This window comes from Oncorhynchus tshawytscha, linkage group LG07 (genome assembly GCF_018296145.1).
Source record: "Oncorhynchus tshawytscha isolate Ot180627B linkage group LG07, Otsh_v2.0, whole genome shotgun sequence".
Classification (NCBI taxonomy): Eukaryota; Metazoa; Chordata; class Actinopteri; order Salmoniformes; family Salmonidae; genus Oncorhynchus; species Oncorhynchus tshawytscha.
Genome location: NC_056435.1, coordinates 41384387 through 41398297, shown reverse-complemented (window position 1 = coordinate 41398297; position 13911 = coordinate 41384387). Strand labels below are relative to the sequence as shown.

Genomic DNA, 13911 nt, shown 5'->3' with positions numbered 1-13911 from the left:
CACACTGTGGAATTTCACCCAGTAGATATGGGAGTTTTTCAAAATTTAATTTGTTTTCGAATTCTTTGTGGATCTGTGTAATCTGAGGGAAATATGTCTCTCTAATATGGTCATACATTGGGCAGGAGGTTAGGAAGTGCAGCTCAGTTTCCACCTCATTTTGTGGGCAGTGAGCACATAGCCTGTCTTCTCTTGAGAGCCATGTCTGCCTACGGCGGCCTTTCTCAATAGCAAGGCTATGCTCATTGAGTCTGTACATAGTCAAAGCTTTCCTTAATTTTGGGTCAGTCACAGTGGTCAGGTATTCTGCCGCTGTGTACTCTCTGTGTAGGGCCAAATAGCATTCTAGTTTGCTCTGTTTTTGTGTTAATTCTTTCCAATGTGTCAAGTAATTGTGCTGCTGTCCTGGGGCTCTGTAGGGTGTGTTTGTGTTTGTGAACAGAGCCCCAGGACCAGCTTGCTTAGGGGACTCTTCTCCAGGTTCATCTCTCTGTAGGTGATGGCTTTGTTGTGGAAGGTTTGGGAATCGCTTCCTTTTAGGTGGTTATAGAATTTAACGGCTCTTTTCTGGATTTTGATAATTAGTGGGTATCGGCCTAATTCTGCTCTGCATGCATTATTTGGTGTTCTACGTTGTACATGGAGGATATTTTTGCAGAATTCTGCATGCAGAGTCTCAATTTGGTGTTTGTCCCATTTTGTGAAGTCTTGGTTGGTGAGCGGACCCCAGACCTCACAACCATAAAGGGCAATGGGCTCTATGACTGATTCAAGTATTTTTAGCCAAATCCTAATTGGTATGTTGAAATTTATGTTCCTTTTGATTGCATAGAATGCCCTTCTTGCCTTGTCTCTCAGATCGTTCACAGCTTTGCGGAAGTTACCTGTGGCGCTGATGTTTAGGCCAAGGTATGTATCGTTTTTTGTGTGCTCTAGGGCAACAGTGTCTAGATGGAATTTGTATTTGTGGTCCTGGTGACTGGACCTTTTTTGGAACACCATTATTTTGGTCTTACTGAGATTTACTGTCAGGGCCCAGGTCTGACAGAATCTGTGCATAAGATCTAGGTGCTGCTGTAGGCCCTCCTTGGTTGGTGACAGAAGCACCAGATCATCAGCAAACAGCAGACATTTGACTTCGGATTCTAGTAGGGTGAGGCCGGGTGATGCAGACTTTTCTAGTGCCCGCGCCAATTCGTTGATATATATGTTGAAGAGCGTGGGGCTTAAGCTGCATCCCTGTCTAACCCCACGACCCTGTGTGAAGAACTGTGTGTGTTTTTTGCCAATTTTAACCGCACACTTGTTGTTTGTGTACATGGATTTTATAATGTCGTATGTTTTACCCCCAACACCACTTTCCATCAGTTTGTATAGCAGACCCTCATGCCAAATTGAGTCGAAGGCTTTTTTGAAATCAACAAAGCATCCTGATACACTGACAGGTGTGAATAGAGAGATGATTTAAACACACATCTCATGGTAAAGAAGGCCTTACGGATGCATGACAATTATGTGCCAAAGATGATATGCTTAAAAGTCACATTGTTATAATATATAAGTGTTGAGCAAGACACTGCCTAAAAGCCTGCTTCTATACTTTAAGAATTTCACCCCTCTTCCTCTCTGTTTCATGCTCTCTCTCCCCCTCCCTCTCTCTCTCACCCCTCACTCTCTGTTTTACGCTCTCTCTGTCTCTCCCTCTCCCTCTCTCTCTCACCCCCTCTCTCTGTTTTACGCTCTCTCTCTCTCCCCCTCCCTCTCCCCCCTCAACCCTCTTTCTCTCTGTTTTATGCTCTCTCTCTGTCTCTCCCCCCTCCCTCTCTCTCTCACCCCCTCTCTCTGTTTTACGCTCTCTCTCTGTCTCTCCCCCTCCCTCTCTCTCTCACCCCTCTTTCTCTCTGTTTTACGCTCTCTCTCTGTCTTTCCCCTCCCTCTCTCTCTCACCCCCTCTCTCTGTCTCTCCCCCTCCCTCTCTCTCTCACCCCTCTCTCTCTCTGTCTCTCCCCCCCTCCCTCTCTCTCTCACCCCTCTCTCTCTCTGTTTTATGCTCTCTGTCTCTCCCCCTCCCCTCTCTCTCACCCCTCTTTCTCTCTGTTTTACGCTCTCTCTCTCTCCCCCTCCCTCTCTCTCTCACCCCTCTCTCTCTCTGTTTTATGCTCTCTCTCTGTCTCTCACCCCTCTCTCTCTGTTTTATGCTCTCTCTCTGTCTCTCCCCTCCCTCTCTCTCACCCCTCTTTCTCTCTGTTTTACGCTCTCTCTCTCTCCCCCCCCCTCTCACCCCTCTCTCTCTCTGTTTTACGCTCTCTCTCTGTCTCTCCCCCTCCCTCTCTCTCTCACCCCTCTCTCTCTCTGTTTTATGCTCTCTCTCTGTCTCTCCCCCTCCCTCTCTCACCCCTCTTTCTCTCTGTTTTACGCTCTCTCTCTCTCCCCCTCCCTCTCTCTCTCACCCCTCTCTCTCTCTGTTTTACGCTCTCTCTCTGTCTCTCCCCCTCCCTCTCTCTCTCACCCCTCTTTCTCTCTGTTTTATGCTCTCTCTCTGTCTCTCCCCTCCCTCTCTCTCTCACCCCTCACTCTCTGTTTTACGCTCTCTCTCTGTCTCTCCCCCTCCCTCTCTCACCCCTCTCTCTCTCTCTCCCCCCCTCTCTCTCTCTCTCCTGTCTCTCTCTCTCTCTCTCTGTTTTATGCTCTCTCTCTGTCTCTCCCCCTCCCTCTCTCACCCCTCTTTCTCTCTGTTTTACCCCTCTCTCTCTCTGTTTTATGCTCTCTCTCTCTCTCCCTCCCTCTCTCTCTCACCCCTCTTTCTCTCTGTTTTACGCTCTCTCTCTCTCTCTCCCCCTCCCTCTCTCTCTCACCCCTCACTCTCTGTTTTATCCCCTCCCTCTCTCTCTCCCCCTCCCTCTCTCTGTTTTATGCTCTCTCTCTCTCTCTCCTCTCTCCCCCTCCCTCTCTCTCTCACCCCTCTCTTTTTTACTCTCTGTCTCTACCCCTCCCTCTCTCTCACCCCTCTCTCTCTCTGTTTTATGCTCTCTCTCTCTCTCCTCTCCCCTCCCTCTCTCTCTCACCCCCTCTCTCTGTTTTACGCTCTCTCTCTCTCTCCCCTCCCTCTCTCTCTCACCCCCTCTTTCTCTCTGTTTTACGCTCTCTCTCTGTCTCTCCCCTCCCTCTCTCTCTCACCCCTCTCTCTCTCTGTCTCTCCCCCTCCCTCTCTCTCTCATCCCTCTCTCTCTCTGTTCATACAAAAAAGTGCCAACTCCCCTAAAGTTACCAAACTTTTCTTTCTCTCTCCATTTCTCTTTGAATGCTGCAGAATGGCAGGCAGCCACAGCGGCAAATCAAAATGTTTCCCTGGGAGAGAAGCTGTCTGCTATGCCTCCTGTCTTAGTGCCTCAAAAGCCAAAAACTTTTCAGTAAATATTGTATACCTCATGTTCTGAATTCACTTCACACCATTGATCTGAAAACATTTTCCATTGACCTGAAAACAACATGAATGAGAGAGGAGAGGGCAGGGAGGTGAACAGGGGAAGGGGGTGGACTTGAGTGATATCTGAGCTGTAGTGATGAACACAGACATGTGCTTTACCAGACTCAGAGGTTTACATTTTTTTATATTTGACGTTTTTGTCATTTAGCAGACACTCTTATCCAGAGCGACTTACAGTAGTGAGTTCATACATTTTCATACTGGTCCCCCATGGGAATCAAACTAACAACCCTGGTGTTGCAAGCACCATGCTCTACCAACTGAGCCACACGCGATGCACGTACACACACACACACCATAATCCATGCCATACACACAGTTATGTGGTTTCTAGTGGTCCCAAAACTGATCCATGTGGTTAGATCCCTTCCTGGTACATGTAGGTGTTAAAGTGGATCCCTACCTGGTACATGTAGGTGTTAAAGTGGATCCCTTCCTGGTACATGTAGGTGTTAAAGTGGATCCCTACCTGGTACATGTAGGTGTTAAAGTGGATCCCTTCCTGGTATATGTAGGTGTTAAAGTGGATCCCTACCTGGTACATGTAGGTGTTAAAGTGGATCCCTACCTGGTACATGTAGGTGTTAAAGTGGATCCCTACCTGGTACATGTAGGTGTTAAAGTGGATCCCTACCTGGTACATGTAGGTGTTAAAGTGGATCCCATTCTGAAGATGGATCTTCACTGTTGGATTCATGACGGAATATCATATCAGATCCCAAACCAGACCAACCAATCCCAGAGAGATAGAGAGAGAGAGCTTGCGTCTCATGTGCTCCTAAATCCCTGCTGTGTGACAGTGAGCCTGGTTGGAATAAAGGAGGTTCCTCTACTGGTCTGTCTACTCTGCTGGGACAAACGACAGAGCTACACTACTGTACTATGTTGCTACAACTACAGCTTACAGCATGGGCTACAGCAGGGAGAGGGAGGGAGGGTGCAGGAGTAGAGGGAGAGCTAGAAGGGGAGACAGAATGAGGGAGGAGAGAGGGAGAGATGGGGGGTGCATGGTTGAGGCAGGGCTGCACTAAATATGGGTTGTTGTGATACAACATAGGAATAGTGAGAGAGAGGGAGGAAGGGAGGGAGATATGAGGAGAGGTGTGTAGTGAGTGGTCAGCTGACTGGACAGGGTTGGACTTAGAGGACTGCTGAGGGGCTGTGTGGCCACCCGTTCACAAACACACTCTCTCGTTCTCTGGGCTAAAAATTGACCTGCCCACCTGGCATTTGCCCGAAATGCCAGGTGGCCAGTCCGACCGTGCATGGGTTAGAACCTGGCTTTACTGTTGAATGGATGGTTAGAACAGACGTGTGCATGTTCACTGGCATCACCTAGCTTAAAGAAACAATGCCACTTGTTTAGTAATTAATCAGATAATAACCTCAATCTATTAGGCTGTCTGAGTCACTGGTGACCCATTTTAGTTTCCAATCCTACTGAAAGATCAGCCTTTTGTATTCACAACTGACAGACTACCAACCCAACTCCTCACCAAGGGTTTTATCAGCACAAAATATGATTTTCTCTCTCTCTAACACACATTCTCTTTCTCTCTCACATACATTCTCTCTCTCTCATATATCTATAAATGGAGGTGGGTTCAGGACCTAAAAACACATAAAAAAAGGTGGTGCTGAGTCTGGAGGGGGCAGATTAGTGGAGCTGATGCGGGGTGATGTTGACAATCGGTCTTCTTATATAACTGATCCGACACACACCCCGCTCTGCACACCTGTCATTGATTGTACTGTACCGTGTGTGTAGATACCACAACAGAAAATGAAAAGACAAATGCTTGCATATCTTTTAGAGCAAGAACATATAAAATCAGTGTGTGAGTGTTTGATTACATATGGTCCATAAGTCTTACAGGGATCGAGAGAGAGAGGCAGGGAGAGACAAAGAGCGAGAGAGAGACAAAGAGCGAGAGAGAGAGAGAGGCAGGGAGAGACAAAGAGAGAGAGAGGCAGGGAGACAGAGAGAGAGAGAGAGACAAAGAGCAGGGAGAGACAAAGAGCGAGAGAGAGAGAGGCAGGGAGAGACAAAGAGAGAGAGAGAGGCAGGGAGAGACAGAGAGAGAGAGAGAGGCAGGGAGAGACAAAGAGCGAGAGAGAGAGAGGCAGGGAGAGACAAAGAGAGAGAGAGAGGCAGGGAGAGACAAAGACAGAGAGAGAGAGGCAGGGAGAGACAAAGAGGAGAGACAAAGAGCGAGAGACAAAGAGAGAGAGGGAGAGACAAAGAGCGAGAGAGAGAGGCAGGGAGAGACAAAGAGCGAGAGAGAGAGGCAGGGAGAGACAAAGAGCGAGAGAGAGAGAGCAGGGAGAGACAAAGAGCGAGAGAGGGAGAGAGCAGGGAGAGACAAAGAGAGAGAGAGAGGCAGGGAGAGACAAAGAGCGAGAGAGAGAGGCAGGGAGAGACAAAGAGCGAGAGGCAGGGAGAGACAAAGAGCGAGAGAGAGAGGCAGGGAGAGACAAAGAGCGAGAGAGAGAGGCAGGGAGAGACAAAGAGCGAGAGAGAGAGGCAGGGAGAGACAAAGAGCGAGAGAGAGAGGCAGGGAGAGACAAAGAGCGAGAGAGAGAGGCAGGGAGAGACAAAGAGAGAGAGAGGAGGCAGGGAGAGACAAAGAGCGAGAGAGGCAGGGAGAGACAAAGAGGGAGAGGGAGAGACAAAGAGCAGAGAGAGAGAGAGACAAAGAGCGAGAGAGAGGCAGGGAGAGACAAAGAGCGAGAGAGGAGGCAGGGAGAGACAAAGAGCGAGAGAGAGAGGCAGGGAGAGACAAAGAGCGAGAGAGAGAGGCAGGGAGAGACAAAGAGCGAGAGAGAGAGGCAGGGAGAGACAAAGAGCGAGAGAGAGAGGCAGGGAGAGACAAAGAGTGAGAGAGAGAGGCAGGGAGACACAAAGAGCGAGAGAGAGAGGCAGGGAGAGACAAAGAGCGAGAGAGAGAGGCAGGGAGAGACAAAGAGCGAGAGAGAGAGGCAGGGAGAGACAAAGAGCGAGAGAGAGAGGCAGGGAGAGACAAAGAGAGAGAGAGAGGCAGGGAGACACAAAGAGCGAGAGAGAGAGGCAGGGAGAGACAAAGAGCGAGAGAGAGAGGCAGGCAGAGACAAAGAGAGAGAGAGAGAGGCAGGGAGAGACAAAGAGAGAGAGAGAGAGGCAGGGAGAGACAAAGAGACAGAGAGAGGCAGGGAGAGACAAAGAGCGAGAGAGAGAGGCAGGGAGAGACAAAGAGCGAGAGAGGCAGGGAGAGACAAAGAGCGAGAGAGAGAGGCAGGGAGAGTCAAAGAGCGAGAGAGAGGCAGGGAGAGACAAAGAGAGAGAGAGAGAGAGAGAGAGAGGCAGGGAGATGATTGGCGCCCTGTTCTATGTTTGGCTTCTGCGTTCACACACTAATTCCACAGCTGCCTGGCTGCTTTGACAGACACACAGACAAACACGTGTGTGTGTTCACACACAGCTCAAAAAACAGCCCTAGAGAGAGGGGGGAGAAGAGGAGAAAAGGGAGGGATGTAGAGGAGAGAAGAGGAGGATGAGAAGGAGAGAGAAAAATATTGAAAAATAATAACATAAGGAATAAATACACAATGAGTAACAATAACCTGGTACCAGTACAGAGTCGATGAGCAGGGGTATGAGGTAATTGAGGTAGATATGTACATATAGGTAGGGGTAAAGTGACTGGGACGTACGCACTACCCTCTATAGCGCCTTACAGTCGGATGCCAAGCAGTTGCCATACCAAGAGGTGATGCAGCCAATCAAGATGCTCACAATGGTGCAGCTGTATAACTTTTTGAGGATCTGAGGGCCCATGCCAAATCTTTACAGCCTCCTGAGGGGGAAGAGGCATTGTTGTGCCCTTTTCACGACTGTGTTAGTGTGTGTGGACCATCATAAGTCCTAAGTGATGTGGAAGCATTTGACCCACTACACTAAAGCCCCGTCGATGTGTGTGAGATAGTGAGAGATGAGAACTCAAACATCAAGCTGAACACGCAGCCTGTTGTATTCCTGCTGCCTCAAGACAGCCTACTGCAGGCGTCCGGCCTGTCTGTCTGTCTGGGCCCTGCTTGGACCTGGTTGTCAAGGAAACAAAAGAGAGGAACTCAACACACAGCAAGACGAACATGGTTAGAGAGAGAGCAACAGCAGGAAAGATATCGTGAGATTTAGAGAAGAAAAGAGAGTGACTGTGAAAGAGTGAGTGAGACAGCGAGAGGCCTGTGATGGACTGTGAAAAAGCACACCTCAAAATCTCAGAATAACTACTATGACTGCCAAGGAACCAAACTAACTCTGATATAAGGTACAAAATATATGTGAAACTGTGCACAGCCAAAGACGAACCATTCCTCGCACTCAATGCACTCCATGCCAGTTCATTCATTCAGATGATATCGAGATCCAACATGGCCGTCTAGTGACTGTGGAACAGTTGTCCAGGTAAATAGAGAGGTTCAGGTCAGTCCAGCAGTGGTCATCTCCTCTCCACTGGGACAGAGTGATTGCAGCCAGCCTGCTGCCTGCTGGTCACATTAGTAAGGAGACAGAGACACCTAGTGCCAACAGATGGTACTCATTCTTAACATGGAAAGACAGAGGGAAGGAAGAGAGGAAGGATCCATTTAACAATATTGGAACAGAAACCTTTTTAGCAGGGGTTCCACTCTAGCTTTCACCGATGCAGTTGGTGAGAGACAGACAGACAGAAAGATAGAAAGCCAGACAGACAGCCAGCCAGCCAGCCAGACAGACAGACAGACAGACAGACAGACAGACTTAGCAGCAGAGAATTAACAGGAGGAAAAATCTCTCAACTCTCCATCAGCCTCTCACTTTTCTGCACTGTCTTCCGCTCTTACTCTTTCCATCTCCCTACCTCTCCTACTAACTAACCCTCCTTGGCCTTCCTGCTCTCTCTCCTGCTCTCCCTCCCCCCTCACTGTCTCGCTCTCTCTCTCTATGCTGTTTCTCTAAGCATAGCTGGAGTTTATCTCAGCTGAACATGCCCTCTCTGAGTAGCCATTTTAAAACACAACATAATATGGTTTGAGCTAACAGACACACACACACACACACATGAACACACACAAACAGTCCAACTTTGGGGGAGCACAGTCCTGCATGTGGACTAAGATGTACATGTGGAAAGGTCAACTCCTGCATTCTAAGATGGCTGTGGTGCCCATAGTGTAGTACAGGTCTTGGGACAGGACTGTAGGGTATAGCAATGGCTTCACACCAGCTCTCACTGGCACTGGGAATAGGGGGAGAGGAGAGAGGAGGAGGGGAAGGAATTACGAAGGGCAGAGATGGATGTGTGTATAGGAGGTCAGGGGCGCTACTTTTACCCTTCACAGGGCACCGAGTGCAGCGTCGCAGTGGCATGGTGAAACTCTACACCCTGTGTGTGTGTATGTGTGTGTGTGTGTGTGTGTGTGTGTGTGTGTGTGGTGTGTGCGTGCGTGGATGCATGCGTGCGCTTGTGGCTGCAGTGAAAGTGGCATGACAGGAACCTCGCGTGGCACCTGCGAGTGAGGCGTCAGACAGCCCCGTCTTTCACCCCTCCTCTCTTCTCATCCATCACTTCATTATTGTGTCAGGTATTTAATTTCTATCTTGTGTTAAAATAAAGACAATTACATGTGCCTCATTTGCATAAATAAACCATAAGTATTTACATATATGAATAAATTAGCATAACGGCTGCAACCACCAAACACTTGCTCTGTTTACCCTACCTGAACTCATCTGCGCTGTCTAGACTGCCTCATTAATTACTGTTGTTGTCATTTTCTCTTGCATAATCCAACAAGCGTGTCAATAGCTGGATACCCTCGGATTAAAAATAAACTTGTTCGGCTTTAGATTACACCTATCTATACAGGTTGGTGGCACCTTAATTGGGGAGAACGGGCTCGTGGTAATGGCTGGAAGGGCACGAATGGAATGGCATTCCACCTATTCCAGCCATTACCACGATAATTATGAGCCGTCCTCCCCTCAACAGCCTCCACTGATACATACCAGGGGTTGAAACCGGGAACAGAACCGAAAACCTATTTCAAGGAACAGAATCAGAACAGGGAATGAAAATGATCTATACTGTTCCAGAACATAAATGTTATTTTAAAAGCTTGGAAACTGGTTAATAACGTTATTTTACGTTCCGGGCATTTTTTTTTACAATCCCACAATCCCCAGTGTCTGCCTGAAAGCTCCTTGATTTTTTCCACATTTTGTTACGCTACAGCCTTATCCTAAAATTGATTAAATTGTTTTTCCCCCTCATTAATCTACACACAATACCCCATAATGACAAAGCAAAAATAGTTTTTTTGATATTTTAGCAAATGTATTACAAAATAAAAACAACAAAACTGAGTCTTCTTGGGTGAGACGCTATAAGCTTAGCACACCTGTATTTGGGGAGTTTCTCCCATTCTTCTCTGCAGATCCTTTCAAGCTCTGTCAGGTTGGAGGGGGAGTGTTACTGCACAGCTATTTTCAGGTCTCTTCAGATGTCACGCCCTGGCCATAGAGAGGCTTTCTATTCTCTATTTTGGTTAGGCCAGGGTGTGACTAGGGTGGGCATTCTATGTCCTTTGATCTATGTTTTTGTATTTCTATGTCTTGGCCTGGTATGGTTCTCAATCAGGGACAGCTGTCTATCGTTGTCTCTGATTGAGAACCATACTTAGGTACCCTTTTCCCCCACCTGTTTTGTGGGAAGTTAACGTTGTAGTTGTTCAGGGCACATAGCCCAAAGCTTCACGGTTGTTTTTTTGTTCTTCGTTTTGTCGGCATCATTTTTAAATAAAGTTCAAATGTACGCTTACCATGCTGCACCTTGGTCCAGTCCTTCAGCCAGCCGTGACACCAGAGATGTTAGATCGGGTTCAAGTCACTAATATCACTATAATCCCAGTGTTCATTTTCAGAAGTTGCATTCATTTCAGCTCATCTAATTTGGAAACACTGTATAAAATGTTTACTTTTTAAAATTCCTCAAAAAGTGAACACCCATCAAAATAAAGTTATCTTTCTTGTCTTTCTTGTGATGTGTCGAGACGGTGCATTAAATCCCAGACGAAGCTTTACCGTTCTTATAGAATGAACAGACAGACAATGTACTCCATTTACTCCATTTCAGCAATTACTGGGGTGTGCTTTAGACATCATTATCAACATGTTCTTGGTCGTAGCGTTATCGGGAAAAAACTACAGGCACAAGCAGGAGCATGAAAGAGTCGCAGGAGTAAATTGAAAGTCATTAATCCAGTGAGCTTTAAGTGACAGGTGGATGTCCCTTCATACACAGGACATAGATGGCTGAGACAGACAGATCTTAAGGTGGATGGACGGGGCAAGTTGCTACTGACAGTGTCAAATCAAATTTCAAATCATATTGTATTTGTCAGATACAAACCCTACTAAATGCTAATTTACAAGCCCTTAACCAACAATGCAGTTTAAGAAATAGAGTTAAGATAATTTTGACTAAATAAACTAAAGTAAAACATTTAATAAAAAGTAACACAATAAAATAACAACAACGAGGCTATATACAGGGGGTACCGGTACCGAGTCAATGTGCGGGGATACAGGTTAGTCGAGGTACATGTAGGTAGGGATAAAGTGACTATGCATGGATAATAAACAGAGTAGCAGCACTGTAAAAACAAAGGGGGGTTTCAATGTAAATAATCCGGTGGCCATTTGATTAATTGTTCAGTAGTCGTACGACTTTGGGGTAGAAGCTGTTAAGGCGCTCCGGTACCGCTTGCCGTTCGGAAGCAGAGAGATCAGCCTATGACTTGGATCACTGGTGTCTTTGACAATTGTTTGGGCCTTCCTCTAACACCGTCTAGTATATAGGTCCTGGATGGCAGGAAGTTTGGCCCCAGTGGTGTACTGGGCCGTACGCACTACCCTCTTTAGGCGCCTTACGGTCAGATGTGGAGCCGTTGCCATACCAGACAGTGATGGTGCAGCTGTAGAACATTTTGAGAATCTAGGGACTCATGCCAAATCTTTTCAGTATCCTGAGGGGGAAAAGGTTTTGTCGTGCCGTCTTCACGAGCATCTTGGTGTGTTTGGACCATGATAGTTTGTTGGTGATGTGAACACCAAGGGACTTGAAACTCTTGACCAACTCCACTACATCCCCGTCGATGTGAATGGGGGCGTGTTCGGCCCTCCTTTTCCTATAGTCCACGATCAACTCCTTTGTCTTGTTCACGTTGAGGGAGAGGTTGTTGTCCTGGCACCACACTGCCGGTTTTCTGACCTCCTCTCCCCATTGACTTAATAATAGTGGGGCCTCCCGAGTGTCGCAGCGGTCTAATGCTTGAGGCATCACTACAGAGCCAGGTTCGATCCCGAGCTGTCTCACAGCTGGCCTCGACCGGGAGACCCATGAGGCAACGCACAATTGGCCCAGCACACGTGTGCGAGTGTGTCTGACGGTGTGAGCAGCATGGAACATGAATCATTCTGTACTATGACATTCTGTTAACCGACTGTTTAAAGAGATTCCTAAAATACATTGCTGGTCATGGCACACACCACATAGGTGCACATACACACAGAACTATCTTAGTACAGCAGTGACATCATCACCTTCTCTACAACTAGACTGTTGCTACCCTTAACCCAAAGAAGCTGTCCTTTTCTGGTTTAATGGTACCAACAGTTGGACCATGGCATCGAGAGAGAGACAGAAGATCACAGCAGCAAGATGTATGGCCCGTTGCCATGACAAAAGAGAAACCAGTGGATCACAAATAACATTGTAAATACCACCAATATGTATCTGTTTATTTATTTATTTGTACTACAACTATTTGCACATTGCTAAAACACTGTACATAGCTCATAATATAGCACTTGAAATGTCTATATTTTTCTAACGAGAGAGAAAGAGAGAGAGTGAGAGAGAGAAAGAGAGAGAGCGAGAGAGAGAGAAAGAGAGAGAGAGCGGGAGAGAGAGAGAGAGCGAGAGCGAAAGCGAGAGAAAATGAGAGAGAGAGCGAGAGAGAGCGAAAGCGAGAGAAAGTGAGAGAAAGTGAGAGAGAGAGAGCGAAAGAGAGAGAGCGAAAGAGAGAGAGCGAGAGAGAGCGAAAGCGAGAGAAAGTGAGAGAGAGAGAGAGAGAGAGCGAAAGAGAGAGAGCGAGAGAGAAAGCGAGAGAAAGTGAGAGAGAGAGAGAGAGCGAAAGAGAGAGAGCGCGAGAGAGAGCGAAAGCGAGAGAAAGTAGGAGAGAGAGAGCGAAAGAGAGAGAGAGAGCGAGAGAGAGTGAAAGTGAGAGAAGGTGAGAGAGAGAGAGAGAAAGAGCGAAAGAGAGCGAGAGAGAGAGCACTTGAGCATGTGAGCTTGGGTTACAAGGCCGGAAAGCTTCAGAATGAAAAATCACATTTTATAAATAAATCATCCACTGCCCAGTGATAGTCATGCACGCACCCACGCACGCACACACGACCATCACAGCATGGGTTGGATTAGCACAGTGCCATATTTAAAGAGCAATGTGTGTGTGTGTGTATGTGCGTACAGTCACCTCCAAAATGATCGACTCCCTTGATAAAGCAAAAAAGGCTGTAGAAAATAAATAATACAAATACTGAGCTACATTGAATGCAATTTTTTGGGGACAATTATATTATTTTATACTACAATTTCTCAGAGTAACTGATGTTTAAAAGTCCTTTTTTGTTCCTGAAAAGATAAGTGTAAAAATTATCAGCACCCATTTTCAATACTTTGTCCACCCTCCCCCTGCGAGGAGCCCAGAGACTTTTTCTAAAATGTTTTATGGAATTGGAGAAAACATTGGGAGGGATCTTAGACCATTCCTCATTACATAATATTTCCAGATCCTTGATATCCTTCGGTCTGCGCTTATGGACTGCTCTCTTCAATTCAAACCACAGGTTTTTAATGTGGTTCAAGTCTGAAGATTGAGATGACTGAGATGGCCATTGCAAAACATTGATTTTATGGTAATTGAACCATTTCTTTGTGGATTTTGATGTGTGCTTGGGTTCATTGTCTTGTTGGTAGATCCACTTGCGGCCAAGTTTTAGCCTCCTTGCAGAGGCAACCTCGTTTTTGGCTAATGCATGCCAACAAAGCCACTACACAACACAACACTAAACAATACATGAATTGCACTATAACGGTGACAAACGTTATGTAGTTAGAGCCTACATAAAGCTGTCCCAACAGCAGTCCCAACAACAGTCCCAACACCTTACCACTGCTACACCTGGCTATCAGAGGAGCCTTGTCTGTCAGCGAAACAGTTCATTCAGCCTCATTTACTGGCTTTAAAAAAAACATAGCTGATATGGCTGACTTGCTTAAACAAATGTGTTTTTTAAAGACAATTTAGATGTACAAATTATGGCATAAGGGGCAACAAGC

General features: G+C 46.8%; 1 protein-coding gene across 11 annotated transcripts in view; it reads right to left on the bottom strand.

The window, feature by feature from the left end:
- Positions 1-13911, bottom strand: part of ppfia4 (PTPRF interacting protein alpha 4) — a 119045-nt gene that overhangs the window by 40664 nt on the left and 64470 nt on the right. The window contains exon 1 of one of the 11 annotated variants that reach the window (XM_042324427.1): positions 4122-4348. The exons of the other annotated variants lie outside the window; for them this stretch is intronic. Coding sequence (XP_042180361.1) covers positions 4122-4184 — 63 coding nt within the window. The 5' untranslated portion in view covers positions 4185-4348. Of the gene's footprint in view, positions 1-4121; positions 4349-13911 lie in introns of those variants that run through there. 11 annotated transcript variants of the gene reach the window in all.